At 42.0% G+C, this 15,195-nt stretch overlaps 1 protein-coding gene across 1 annotated transcript in view; it reads right to left on the minus strand.

Moving 5' to 3' along the window:
* Nucleotides 1-644: 644 nt before the first annotated feature.
* The window catches only part of ksr2 (kinase suppressor of ras 2), an 81,677-nt gene continuing 67,126 nt past the window's right edge, over nucleotides 645-15,195 (minus strand). Inside the window, 7 exon segments of the mRNA XM_047341070.1 lie at nucleotides 645-1,573; nucleotides 3,538-3,667; nucleotides 5,021-5,155; nucleotides 8,381-8,514; nucleotides 8,601-8,697; nucleotides 11,945-12,306; nucleotides 13,613-13,661. Coding sequence (XP_047197026.1) covers nucleotides 1,427-1,573; nucleotides 3,538-3,667; nucleotides 5,021-5,155; nucleotides 8,381-8,514; nucleotides 8,601-8,697; nucleotides 11,945-12,306; nucleotides 13,613-13,661 — 1,054 coding nt within the window. The 3' untranslated portion in view covers nucleotides 645-1,426.

A 15,195-nucleotide genomic window follows, 5' to 3' on the forward strand; every position in this document is an offset into this window, starting at 1 on the left:
CGACAATTCGTCAATCTTTATAAAAAAATGTTTTAACTAATTAAAGTGTGTTTTAATTCAAAGTGACTACAACACTGCTTTTAGGAAACACCAGAAACATTTGAACTTGCCAAAAGCAAACCCAAAAGTTTACTTTGACTTCTCAGAGTTCTCTTTGCCTTCTTAAAGGTCATGTGCTCTCCCTTGACGCGTCTTAACAGTCACATCTTCACTGAAGTAGGATTTAAAAAAACCTGCACAGATCTAAATCATTTCAATCCTCAGATCCAGGATCTTTAATCCATTTCAAACTATTAAAACTAATATTTTTCATATACTACGCAGAAAACTATTCACTAGTCATTTTCAGTACGGATTAGAGTCTACAAAGTTCATATGGATTTACTGCACTGATTTCCATCAGCATCTATTAGATTCTCTATCCATCAATAGCTATTTAAAGCAAATCATATACATGTATTTCTGGGGAGGTGGGAGGGGCTCAGTGACAGCAATTCATGGAGGGTAATTAGTTCCGCAAGTTGACGAGATACATTTCAAGTGTCAGCAATTTGACAGAACAGCGTCGAGTGAGGGAAGTCCTGGTCTGACCAGCGGTTTCTCCCACACACACCCCCCCCACCCACCCCCGCCCAAAGGCTTGATATTGTTCAAACGTCTCGCTTATGTTCACAGGCAATTTTCAAAGCTGATCAGAGAACAGTCTCCCATCAAAGAATCGTGCCGACGCGTCCCTGCAGCAACAGGGACGCTGGCGTGTTCACATTCAAATGGTTCGGTGTAAATAAGAGGACATCGTAAGTAAGTCAAATAAATCTTCTTGAGACAAACCTGGGGACAGACATCCACACATGAGGCCATGAGGTAACAAGGACAGAATGGTCTACACAGTTGACACACATAAGAAATGGCAGAACAATGCAATGGAAATATACAATGTGATGTGCAACGGTTACATTCATTCAAAAACAAAAGAAAGACATGAGGGTGGGGGATCAGAAATCTACATTTGTTCTCAAACGTGTTTGAATAAGTCCGAGATGATGATGATGATGAACAGTTGAAGGTTACAAGGGAGATACATCCAGGAAATAAATCAAATATTATGAAGGGAACAAGTCACTGGTAAAAGACAGAAAAGATAAAGGAAAGATCTCCAGTATGGTTCAAATCAAACCAAAGGAAGTATGAGTCCCGGCTGCTTCGAGTGAACCGGACAGTCAACTTATCTGTACACACACATGCCAACATTCCATGAAAATACACACAGCACGGGCAGTTTTCATCACTGGGCTGGCTTTTGGATTCAGTGCATTCTTTAAGGAGGTGGGCTATTTATGTAGAGTAATGGCGGCTGACTTTTAAAAGTTGCTGATTGTTTGCTTTTGTTGTTGTTTTAGTTTTTTTTTCATTGTGTCCCTATAACTCATTTGACATACTCAGCTGACTTCCAGAAGTGCCCTGGGTGGGAAAGGCGGCGGTTCCGTTTTGGCAACTTTTCCAGTAAATCTACCAGCTTGGAGAAGCTGGGCCGCTCGTCCTGCTTGAACGCCCAGGAGAGGAGCAGGATGTCCTGGAGAGACACAGAGATGCGAGGAAACTGAGTTATCAAACATCGAATTTCATCCTTTCTATAATCTGCAGCCACAAAATAAATGACATAAATGGTCAAATTCACTTACATCAGTATCACAGGTTTGGTTATTTTCACTGCATTCACATTGGTTAACAAACAGAACTAGTAATTACTGGTTAAAATTGTGTTTTTGACAATACATTGTTTTCTGAATGAGACGCACACGTTTAGTTTACAATGTTTTATATATTTTAGTTGTATTATTTCAGTTTTCTTTGCCTTTGAGTCGCCATGTGTCAGCTGCATCAGTCTGTCTTCCTGGTTTGGCTAAAAGAGGGTGGAGCCTGATTAAATAAGGAGGCAGGAAATGGACAAGACCAAGTGCTGCATCAGCGTGGGGGGGTGTTTTTATTTTAACAAGTTTTACATTTCATCTATTTAGTTTTTCCCCTATAATTTCCAAATGGTCTGATCAGGTAGCTCATATGTTTCCCCTTTGTGTCGTTTGTGTTGAAGTCTTGTTTTATTTATTTATTTTTGAGTAGAGTTCTGTTTGTTGACCTCTTTTAATTCAGTCATCCACTTTATTTTTCTACTATTTATTTTATTTATCTACTTTAGTAAGCTTTTTATTTTTTTCAATTTTGTATTTTGATATTTTTGGGTGAAATAAATCTATGCTAAATTGTCATTTGACCGCTTGGTCCCTGGCATATATGTTTATATATATTAAAGGAAATTAATATTTACCGAATAAACTTGCAAATAGCATTTCATGGATTTACTTCCTGAAAGTGGGCATTTTCTAAAAAGATGAACTTTAAAGATTTCAGGTAATAAAGTGATGTGAGGTGAGATGGATAAGAAGTAAACACCTGAAGTCAGTTGTTGTAGTTTGGCTTGGTCACCGACACAGTCAGTACTCACAGCAGCAGTTCACACACACACAGCTCACAGAAACCTGTGGCTAAACTAAAAGGTTGGAAATGTGTCTGCTGAGCATTGGGCTCTGCTGCCTGTAGTGAGTCATCTCAGAATCAGCACGAGGTTGGTGGAGAAATGTTTGCTCACAGTGGCTCGAGACCGGCACAGTTTACCAGCCACTTAGAGACTGAGCACACGGAATTAGCAGGTAAAGCTCCTGATTGGTTCAGATGGAGGCTGCTGGGGGAGTTTCAAGGAGAAAGCGAAGAGAGGAGAGGGGTGGAGGAGTTTCATCAAGGTGAAGTGAAGACAACCGAGGACTCAGACCTCATACATATAAGACAGGGAAGGCCAATACCACCAAGGGAGAGGACTTTAAAATCCCTCTAGAGATCCAAATTACCTCAGTCCTTCAGGTTTTTAATCAATTTCACACTATTAAAGAAAATAGTTTCATACCCTACACAGAAAACTAATGACGTGCTCAGTACTTTGTCCCTGATTAGAATCTACACTGCTTATCGATTTAATCACTGCACGGACTAAACTGTTGCAAGCTTTAGATTTTTATCAGCATCTATTATATTCTGTATCTATCAATAGCTATTTAAAGTAAATTCTATACATTAAAGGTGAACTGAAGACAACCTTGGACTCATACCTCATACATATGACAGGATAATACCACCAAGGGAGAAGACCTTGAAAAACACTGGTTTAGAAAAATAACTCAGACCTGACACTTATAAGCACGTATATATATGTAAGCAATATATAAGCACAGAATATCATAGATATCATAGGGACTGAAATTAACAAATATATTTAAATTCTTGAATCAAAGCAAAGCAAAATATAGGTTGTTGCACATTGTAAACACCAGGGTAATTGCGATTGATGATCAAAATGTAATTATACGCCTTCCTCTATATTCCTGCGCTATCCCCAGATTGCCTGTATTATTTTATCAGAGTTTATTGAAAATGTTGGCGCGAAATTGGTAAAAAATGTTGAAAAACGTGTGAATTGTAACTTACTGATATTTCCTTCCCCATGCCAGTTTGGGCGAGGTTGGGCTTCATCCCGCTGCCGATCTGCCATATGATCACCTCCGCTGGCTGACTCTTGTAAGGCCACTCACGTGCGTGTAACTCGTACCAGATGGTGCTGGGAGGACAGAGGAAGAGAGCGAGTGTGAGAGAAAAACACCACTGTCTTTAAAACGCACTTCGCGGAGGGTTCACATCCCGGCCAGTGCTAACGCTAACAGGCCCGAATCTCAGTCACAACAAATGTAAAAAAGATCAAACTAAATGGTTTTGTTCACTTCTCGGTTGTAGGCGAGGCTTCTGCACGAGTGGATCTGTGCAGAAACGTCCTTTTTCGAGGATGAACGTTGCCTTGAGCACCAAGTTTTTTAAGAAATGTCACCCAGACATTAAAGAAACAACACATTCTTAATTACTGCTCATGCAAAATTACCATACCCACACTCCCTGTGCAGATAAGTGGTTGTTTTCATTCTCCTCCAGCACGTCAGGTTTGAGTGGTATAAAAATAGCTCTTTGCCAGTAGAAGGGGAAAAAACATGACGGCTGATTGTTGATGAATATGTAAAACGGCCTCGGGGGTCACCTCTAGGTAACGCAAGTTCTAACAGAGCAGCTGGACATTGCTCGCCAGCACTGCACTCTTCCCTTTGAAATGATATAGTGATGAAACCTCCATATGGGCGACCATCTGAAAATGCAATTGTGTTAGGAGGCAACAGAGCAGGGTCCACGCCCACAAAGGAATCAGTAATGGCAGCGGAGGAAGGACTGGAGCCACTGGGGTTTTTAATCAACTTAGGACAAATATAAAATTGGACTTTAAATGAGGAGAGGGAGGACACCTCGGATTCGGAGGAATCTATATTCAATAACTAACGGAGCTGGGAAAACGATTTGGGTCAAAAGGTGTCAAATCTCGTGTATTTTTGACAAAAGAAAGACAAAATCATGATTATTTCAAACTTCATATACCAGAACTTCCCGTGCAGCTTAGAAACACCTTTACCTCGGAGCCCAGATGTCAAACCTTCCATTGGACTGAGCTCCATCGGAGGAAACCACTTCATTTATAAATCCGTCTCCTCTACTCTTCGATTCACTCCCACTGTGTAATCAGATAGTTGACGTCTCCTGGCTCCTCATCATTCACACGTTTCTCCCTCTTCCTACAATTTTCTAATCAGTTTAATATTCCAGAGTGTATCTTGGTTTGTGTTGTTCGATCAACTTAGATCACAAACCTCCTGTCGCAGCCCCATGGGAGGAACTTATCAGTGAGGTCTTTGTCTACCTCAGTGTGTGTCTCCAGTGTGTGTTGCAGCTGTCAATACTTATTTGTGCCTCCATCACAATCAAGGCTCGATTCATAAAGGACATGTGCTGAGTCAGGGGAGCTTGGATAATGTGGGATTTTACCTGGAATCAAGTAGGATTTTGGGGTTTGTAAATCCTTTTGGCAAACACTCACCCAAAAGCAAAGACATCTGACTGTTTGGAGAAGGGAAGCTTGTCTTCTTCTGTGTCCGGAGAGAGCTGCTGGATGATTTCCGGGGCCAGGTGACACAGCCAGCCGTTGGGGATCCTCAGCTTGTCCTCTCTCCGGCTGCAGAAACATGTAAAGACAGAGACAGAAACGACAGAAACGTGTAAAGGTTCATTGATCCACTCCATCACACAGCCAAGACACTGAAAGTAGTGGGTGAATAAAAGGTGCCTCATAACGACAGTCTTACAAGATCATTTCATGTCACGACTGCAAGATCGATGAGGTCTCATAAAGTGTAAACCTGTATAATATCAGTTTTAGTGTGTGTCAGAATGAAAGTCTGCTGAATTGTAATACTACCTGGAAATGAACCCTCGAACATACACCAGTGTAATAAGTACTATACACAAAAAGATCGAAACCTTCTTTGAGAAAAGATTAGTTCGATCCATTTCCCATCGGCTAACGTGGAGGAGGCAGGGTTGATATGTATGATGTTTCTGCTTTACTTTTGGAGAGTACTTGGACTTTGATGAAGAGTACTGGCGTAACAACCCAAAATATACCCCCTCCCCAGACTATACCCGGGTTTAAAGTAGGCTAGCCTGTTTTATACCCCGGGTATAAACTGGAGTAGCCCAGAATATACCCAGGTTATAAAACAGGCTCGGCTATTTCATACCCTCCTAGGCCAGATGCTCCAGATGTAGATACGAAGATAACGAAAACATGAATTTTAGTGATTTTACACATATAAAAACATACGCTAACCTGGATTATATACTAATGTCATCTGGGTTTCATTAAATAAAAATCCTTAAATAAAATTTGAACTAAATGAAAGCTGCAACATCAACAATAAGCTCATTGATTCCATCACTAAAACACATTTAGTTTGGCTTTACACAAAATGACTGGAAACAGCTCTGTGCTGATGTAAACACATCCACCTCCTGGAAGCTCTAACACACACAACAACATTTTATTACCAGGTACAGAAATAGAAACGTAAACGTGACCAGTTGGTTTAACTGGGAATTACGTGTTGTGTTTATTTTCTGGGAAACAGCAGCTGGGTCTTGTTGTTGCACTGATGCTGCAACCAGCTAAACCTGATTACGGAGCCTTAGTGATGTGGTAAAGCTGATGTTTGACCTAGTGACACGGCCAGGCTAGCTGCTTCCCCCTGTTTACAGTGTTTATGCTAAGCTACGCTAATTAACTCCTGGCTCTAGCTTTATAGTTAACTTATCGCTCTTATTATCTACGTCTCAGCAAAAGAGCAACTCAGACTATTTCTCATAGAATAAAACAACTGTTGACACTGTACGTTTTAAAACACTATTCAAATATCTTAAAGAACCATTAAATAAATTGTGTATTATTTTTGTGGTAATGTTTTTCTCTTGAACTGGAGCTGGACCATATGGCCAAAAGTTAATATACGTCAATATATTATGTGTTTTACCTACTGACTGTAAACACATTAAATCAATATAGATTGCACTTTTGTTATATAGATTAAATTTGTTTTATTGCTCAGTTTTCATTTAATCTTAATTTAAATCGTCTCATTGCGATTTTTAATCTCTTTGTCAAGAGACATTCACAATCAGCAAATAAATAAAAGCATCACAACTAGTACTTAATTAAAACAACTACAAGAATCATGAGAAACACCAGATAACAAAGATTTAAAATCACCAGGGGGAACGTAAGACTTCCGCTGGAGGACAGATTGCAGCTCGTTCCATTTAAAAGGTGCAGAATGACTGATTAATAATAGAATGATTTGTAAACTATAAGAATAATTAGGTTAAATAATGTGCATGAGGGGAAATATCAGTGTAAATATAACCCTGCTGCTCTGAAGGACTGGCTGCAGATGTTGTGGGTGTTTTCAGACGGCTCACTGTGCAGCTCTCTGGTCTGTGACTGAAAATCTCTCTCTACCTCTGGACGCTTGATTAAAAGTCTGTGTGAGGTCGAGGTTGAGCGGATACAACATGTGATCACTGGTGGCCTCAGCCACGACACGGAGCATCACAGAAAATACACTTTATTTCTCGGTGGAGCGAGAGCCACTTTACAGTGTTTTGATTGTTACCACTGATTCACTGTATTCTTTGTGTGATATTTCTATTTATGCGCTTTGCTGTCAGCTTTATTCGGCCTCCACTGAATTTCACTGCTCGTCGTTGACCTGGTTCATGTTCTCGAGTGGAGAAGTGGTCGTTTCTGATGGACAAAAGAGGAGCAGAGCACTTTTCACAGAATTTTCACCGATGTAAGTTAAAGAAGGTGTAAATTAGGCATTAATACTGAAAACAAAAACTTTGTATTCTTATTTTTTACCACAAATCAGAGCACTTCAGCTCTATACCTCCTAGCCCATAATCCACATTGAGTCTGTTCAAACAGATGATGTCACTGCCTGCTGATGCTCTGATTGTTTCCAAGAGCAAACAGTGAACTTAAGGAACAGTTACAACAGCTGGCGAAGGTAAATAAGCAGAGATTCAAACTGTGAGGCTCAACATTGTATTCTAGTCCACAAGGCTACAAAGCAGATATCCAGTGAATATAGCTTTTTTTAATTAAGCTTAGCTCTGTTTGTTTATTATAATCACAGACATAAAATGGGGCGGCATGGTGGTGCAGCACTGTCACCCCACAGCATGCAGGTTCTGGGTTTGAATCCCGGTTTGGTCTGGGGGTTAGTGTGTGGAGCTCTATGTGGATTTTCTCCGTCTAAAGACTTGAAGATTTAAGATTAGGTTCATTGGAGACTTCTCGCCCACTGTCCGCTGGGATTGGCTCTAGTCCATCCCATACTACCCTTACACGATAAGCGGTTTAGATAATTGATGGATTGGTAGACTAATAAGAATAAACTGGTGTGACAGGTGTCTAAGGGTTTGATATATATCCTTTTCACATTAAAATTGGTCCTACAGATGGTAGAGTTTGAATTTCAGACTGTTTTTCTGGTGTCTTACCTTCAATGTCACGAACACAGGGTTGGTAAACTTCAGAGAGCAGCATGGACGCCACTGCCTAGTTACTTTTACTTCTGTCAACAATGACTGAATGATTCTGAAGAACTGCTTTAATGGAAATGGTTGGATGTGATGTCTGTGATGTGAATCATAACATTGTGCCCCAAAAAATATTGCATATTCACTCGTCAAATTATGAGCTGGAGCAGTAATAACGACTCATTTGACCCAGGATTGAAGACCAATAAAGCCTTTTTCCTTAAAATACAGACGTTAGGGGCTGTCAGTTGACTCCAGCTGACAAAAGGTGCTCCTGTCTCCCATGTTTATTGAACATAATTACCTGCCAGCCTGCAGAACCCCAGATATGGTGAAGAGTCCGAAGTCGGTGATGACGACTTTGCCGTTGTCGTAGAACACGTTCTTGGACTTCATGTCTTTGTGTAAGATCCCCTTAGCGTGGAGGTAGCCCATCCCCTGCACACAAAGAGAGATGTGAGTGCTCTGCACCACGACGGAGCGCCGCCGACGTCCTCCGCAGAATCAGCGCTGAGTTGTTTTACCTTCACCATCTCTTGTGCGATCTGTCGGGTCTTGTTAACATCCAGCACAACCTTGGCATCCCGCACCACCGAGTAAAGAGTCCTGCCTTTACACAAGCTGAGAGAGGGAAGGGAAGAAACACAGGATCAAATATTAAACGACTGTTCTGACCTCAGAACACTTCAAATACAGGTTTTTGCACATTTCAATCACATAAACCAGCTGATGAAAACATGGTGATCAATCATCATTACTAATCTCTTAATGTGTGTAATGGTTTTCGCATTTCCCACAGTTGTCAAAGTAACAGGTGGTGATGGTAAAAGCCTGGAAAATTAAATATTGTGCAGCGACAAATTGAGCTTAGATTTGTTGCTTAACGCTTTGATTTTGTTTTCAAACACTGTTTTTAAATATCAGGGGACACAAGACACCTTTTATCTTGTCCGTTCACACATTACCCGACACTGCAGGGTAATCGGAGCGATTTCAGGTTGGAGGCTGATCTGAACCGATTATCTGACCAAATTAAACTGTAGTGTGACGGGTTCACAGACATTATCTTAATAAATACATCTGAGCTTCCCTGATTTCATAACGTAAATATGATTCAAAATTGTCGAGGCACGTGAAGTATGAGGGGATAGCGATTCGGCAAGTGAGCAGAAATCCACAATAGCCGATGAGAGCTGGCTGGCTGACTAGGAGGCAAACGGTATAAGAGCTTGTTTAATGTGTCCCGGTGTTTCCCCCATGTTTGTTTTTACTCTGAGGTGCCATTTAATAATGCAAGTTGAGTTCCCAAGGCTCTGGAATCCCCACTCGGAAACAATTTCATGTGTAGTCCTGCGTCTTTTAACTCGAGATGTGGTTAGAAGATAATATGTCATCGTTCTGAACTGAGACACCGGGCCCTCTCTGTGCCAGGGCCAAGCTGTTAAACTGCGGTTCATGAAGATGGTGTCATATTTCTGGAGGGGTGCCATCACCACGGTGTATTAATAGACCGCTCAACAGGCCTCCCCCCCCGCCCCTTGCCTCACAGCTGACGCCCTCAACCCTGGCTGTGCCACACAGGTGACCAACAAAGGACCTGCAGCCAACACCTCATGAATATTCATCACCAACAACCGCCTGACAGCCAGCGCATTTTCAGCAGCTCTCTTCCCTCTGGGTCTTCTCGACGAAAGGAAATGCAGCTGGTGCTTCAGTGTCACTTCACTTGAAAGGTAACAAACTTCTGATGACAACAGTTACTCAGATTAAAAAAAGAGAGTGGCAGCATTTCATGGAAATACGCAGCAAGGAAAACCCCAGCCTCGCCTTCTGGATCCAAAATCTTTAACCAATCTTGGATGTGAACTGAGATCCAACATTTCCTCCACAAAAGAAGCAATTTCCTCCCAAGTCCCTGTGGTTCTTTCTTCAGAGTAGACTCAGTTTCAATTCAATTCAATTTCATTTCATTTTCTATAGCGCATAATCATAACATGCATTATCTCAAGGCACTTTACATGCGAAGGTCAAGATCTTAGAATTATAGAGAAACCCAACAGTTCCCCCAATGAGCAGCACTTTGGCGACTGTGGAGAGAAAATTACTCGCTCATTAATTCAATATGTTTCCTTCACAATCTTTTCAAAGTCCTGATTCTTGTGATAATGTGGAGCTGTAATAAAACACAACTTCAGATTCTCCATAGTCCTTATTTTAATGCAGCCTGATCCTCTGATATTCACCCTGTAAAATGACACAAAGCCTTCAAATGATTTATTCTGGTAAAATTACCACTTAACTCTTGAAAAATTGTTTTTCTTCTACATGGCCCTAATACTCCATCAGAGAAATCCAGCATATAACAAACACCTCCGTTAGGTTTTATTGTTACATGTTTGACTTCCAGTGTTTCACCTCCCCTCTCGTGTTAATGTGTCGTACATGAAGAGGAGTTCTGGTCGGTAACAAAGCCATCTGTTGCACTGACATTTGCATTATTGGCATTAATCAGCTGCGAGGATTTCTGAGAAGCAGCGAGCTCCCCTGCACTCGAGATATTAACTGCAATCAAGCAGTGCAACAAATCAGTCAATCACTCAAGTCAGTTATTCAAAACGTATTTACCACCACTGTGAATGCGATTGGAACGGAGAACATTTTCCCTTTGTCTCCTGAAGCATTTTTAAAGCCGTAAATTCAGCACAGAACATCCTTCTTTCTTTCTTTCTTTCTTTCTTTACAGAGAATGAAAATTAATTTCTTTCTAAGTGAAAACAAAAGAGAGGAAACAAAAGGGGAAAATTATTATTTTACTCCGCTCTTTGTTCGCAGCCTGTGCAGACGACACAGGGAGGGTGGCAAGTATCCAAACAATTTTTCTTTTTGAACATTATTTGTTGCCGCAATTAATTAAACGAGAGACGGTCTTTAACCAGAACACAGCCCCCGCTACCTTGTTATAACTGAGGAAAATACTTGCTGCAAGAAATCTGAACACTAATCCATGGAATAATTAAAGTTGTTCGCCAAGTGAGAGGATTCAGTCCCTCCGACCCTCTACGCTCGTATTATCTGCCACCATAGACTGCGCTGTCGAGATAGATACCCCATCACTACGAGGTGTGGGCGGCTCCTCCATTCAGCAGCAGCAGCAGCAGCAGCAGGCTGTTCTAATGATAACCTCTGCATGCTTCGTTGTCAGCCGCTCTAAACTCATTGGGCAGATCTGTGGCTGATTGAAAATGACTCCCGTGGGACGAGGACTGGCTGCGGAGGCCGAGCAGCTGCCACAGAGAAACCACTCAGGGTTCAGCAACTGACTAAACCACAGATTCAACATCGGAAGAAAGGCTTGTTATGGTCAAACAATGAACACAGGACAATACGACCATCTTTTCCTCCTTAAATTTGGAGGATGTCGCACCTTGTTAGGCCCCGTGAGACAAATTGTGATTTGGGAATATGGGCTATGCAAATACAATTTGATTGATTGGTTGATTGATGATTGATTGAATATCAAATACCAAATACCAAATTTCTTTTACACTTGTAAAACCAGACCCTCAAAGGCTAAGTGGTATGGATGGATAGATGGGTGGATGGATGGATGGAGGAGTGGAAGGATGGACACATGGATAGATGGATGGGTGGAAGGATGGGTGGAAGGATGGATGGGTGGAAGGATGGGTGGGTGGATGGTTGGACGGTTGAATGGGTGGAAGGATGGATGAGTGGATGGATGGACGAGTGGAAGGATGGGTGGATGAGTGGAAGGATGGTTGAGTGGATGGATGGATAGATGGATGGATGGAGGAGTGGATGAATGGATGGATCTGTAGAAAAGTACCTTGTACATCTTTATCCTTACCTGGTGATGATGGCCAGATGTGGTGGACTCATGCACGCCCCCATGAACAGCACCACATTCTCGTGGCGCGTGTTGCGGTACGCCATCACCTCGCGCTTGAAGGCCTTGAGCTGGTCCTCGTTGTCGCGCTCGATGTCGATCAGGCGGATAGCCACCTCGCCGTGCCAGCGACCGTGGAAAACCTTGCCGAAGCGCCCCTTGCCGATCATCTCCCCGATCTCCAGCTGCTCGAATGGGATGTCCCACTCCTGCAGGAAGATGCTGGTCTGGCTAGCCTTGCGTGGGAAGTTGCGAGCTGACAGGAGCGACAGGTTCATCTCCTCGAACTCGTCACCGGAGTCCTCGTCGTTACCTTCCTCATTCTGCGTCAAGACAAATTGTACTTATACAACACAAAGAGATGGTGTAAACTAAGTATTCCACTAGAGGCTCAGTTATGCTTAATATAAGGTACAGAAACGGTTTGGAGTTTGCATTCACTTTGTCCGGATTTGTGCACGTCTTCTGAAGCTTGTGGTTCTGCATGAAACAAACGAAACGGAGCAGTACCACTGGAAAACGTTGGGGGGCAGTGTAGTTAATAGTTAGCGAGACAATCATAGGAAAGGAGGAAGACATTTTTTACAATGGTGGAACTTTCTGGAAGAGACTTTTTGAATTGGTAAGAAACGACATCTATATGATGAGACCTCAACGTGTCTGTTGTCAGTTGCTGTGTTTTGCTTGACATCCACGTAAAAGATGCACGGAAGTGAGTGGGCAGTGACGGTTACATCCAAATAACGTATCTTCTTCTCTACACAAGGCTGTTTGAAAGAGACTTAAGATAATAAATGCTTATATCCCCCAAAAAAGCCATTCAGCAGTTAGTGGATTAAAACCTCCTCCAAACTAGGCAGCATTCATAAAGGTAAGAAAAGCCTTGTGGTTTCAATCCACTGCTGCTGTTTACAGTACATTCACTATCTGTGTCTTTATTCCTGAACTTTACTTGACCTCCGAAGTTGCAAGGAAGTTAAGTCATAGGAACAACTTTGTTTCCAAGATATACACACACCATAATTTAATGGATTAATTAATAAACATGTAATCAGTTAATTGTCATAAAAAACCTCTGGCATAAAAGCATAAAAACCCGCTCGTGTGTTACCTCGTTCTTAATTTCTGTCGAGCTCAGTGCATTGGAAACACCGACTGCTAGTTAGGCCATTACCAACATAAATAGAGAGTTATGAAAAGGGGAAGCAGCCAGAGGGGGAAAACTGGCAGATTTATTCTGATTTGATTTTAAATATGATGAAAATGACCTATTCAGAGATGCCTGCTGGATTGTTATTCAAAGCAATATGCATCCCATTTTCTCTAAATATATCATTGTTACAGGAACAGCGATGACGATCAGTGAAGCTGCGTCTCCTTCTCGCTGCTTTTGACGCATAACTTACCTGGAGGCTCCTCAAAGAGCTGAGCCAAATTATGTTAAACGAGGGAACAATGCAAATGTCTGTGACATGTGACGCTGAAAGCTGCATTTTGTCTTCATTGGGATTCGTGAGTAATTTCATACAGAGATTACTGACTAAAGAATTGTAGGGAAGTAAAACGATGCAGGAAACGAACACCTCACATTCCACAGCAGCACAAAGGGTCAGAAATCAAAGGACTCACGTCTGATGTAGGTTCAACCTCGATTTGGAGTAAAGGGTTCCCCTCGATCCTGGAAGCAAGAAGAAAAATGATAACTGAAGTAAATCTCTTTCTTACTGATGAACCTAAATTGCCTGTGTTTAATTAGCTGGTTAGCTTTGTCACTGGCCCATAATGAATCCTGGTTGGCCCGAGAAGGATCCGCCCATTGGACCCGTCGTTCCTTGGGAATGGGAGATCGCGTTTCCCTCCCTTGAGCATCGAGTCTCGGTGCTACCCAGTTTTAGTTTCTGTTAATGTTCCCGGTGTTGCCTCGTGTTTTGGTGTAGTTAGCATATTTGCCCCAGAACGCCGAGTTCTTGCCTATTTCGTTGCCACAGTTTTCAGGTTGGATTTCCTGAAAGTCTGTTCTACTATCAAATATTGCTTTCTGCACAACCCCCCTTGTCGGACGTCTGCACTTTGGGTCCTTTAACCTTCAACCCAACTCCAACTGTTTCTGCTTTCTTACCAAGGCCCCTGATCTGCTGAACTCGAAAGTCTCGAAAGATTTTTTTGTAGCGGCCTTTTCAGTAGGTTGAATACATGTACGTCTCCTCGTTCCACCTAATTGAACTAATGACCCATTGATTGCACGAGTGTCTGATATATTCAAGTGACCTGAAACCTTGAATCTGTGAGCACCACTGGAAACTGGCGCTGAACTGTCTGCCATGGATTTTTCTCATACTTCTTGTGCACCACAGCATGTTTACACAATGCAATGCAAAAGCTGCAAAGAAAGATATATTGATTTAAGCTGCGTGGTAAGTTTTTTTGGAGGCTATGAGCGAGTCTTCTTTTAAACAAGAGGCATTCTGTTGATGCTCCATCTATTTGTTGTGAGGAAGGTTCTTTACAGGGGAGATTTCAATGACTACAAAATGAGACATTTTCACCCTTTTACATTTTATATCATAACACACACACAAATATTCCCATGTGAAACAGGAGATAAATTTGAATAAACGTCCCAGTACTTTATCTTCCCGTCTTAATTTTTACTTACAATCAATCTTAGGTATCTTGTTGTTCTTTAGTTTCTGAAAAATGTTCAAATCAATTTTTAAATTCGAGACCACACTGGAAATAATTACTGGACCAGAGCCGTTTACCCAGTCACCACCTGCAGTGGCCCACATGTGGGGAAAAGCACATTATATCAAGGTGATTTGACCGAAGTGAATAAAGTGTGAACAGGACGAAATGTAAGAAAGGCCATTCCTAATTGCTGGTGGCATTTTCTGACCCTAATTTATAATTTCACATTCATATTATGAAGTCTCAAGTGAATTCGCGCCCTGAGTCCCTATTAGTTTCTGACCCTGGAATGTACACTGTCACCTACACTGTGGGCGCCGATGACACGACACAAAGGGAACCTGCTTTCCCTCCGCAGCCCGTCCTCCTCCGTCCATATAACTGGCTGTGTGACCTCTCGCCACCTTCCTGTGGTATATTAACACCGGCTCTCAAAGCACTCCTGGACTCTGGGCCAAGACCACAGGTGAGGCAGCTTCTAAAATAATGTGTGATTCCTGCGGCGCCAAGGGTCTCTACCGCCG

This window comes from Hippoglossus stenolepis, chromosome 9 (assembly GCF_022539355.2).
Source record: "Hippoglossus stenolepis isolate QCI-W04-F060 chromosome 9, HSTE1.2, whole genome shotgun sequence".
Classification (NCBI taxonomy): Eukaryota; Metazoa; Chordata; class Actinopteri; order Pleuronectiformes; family Pleuronectidae; genus Hippoglossus; species Hippoglossus stenolepis.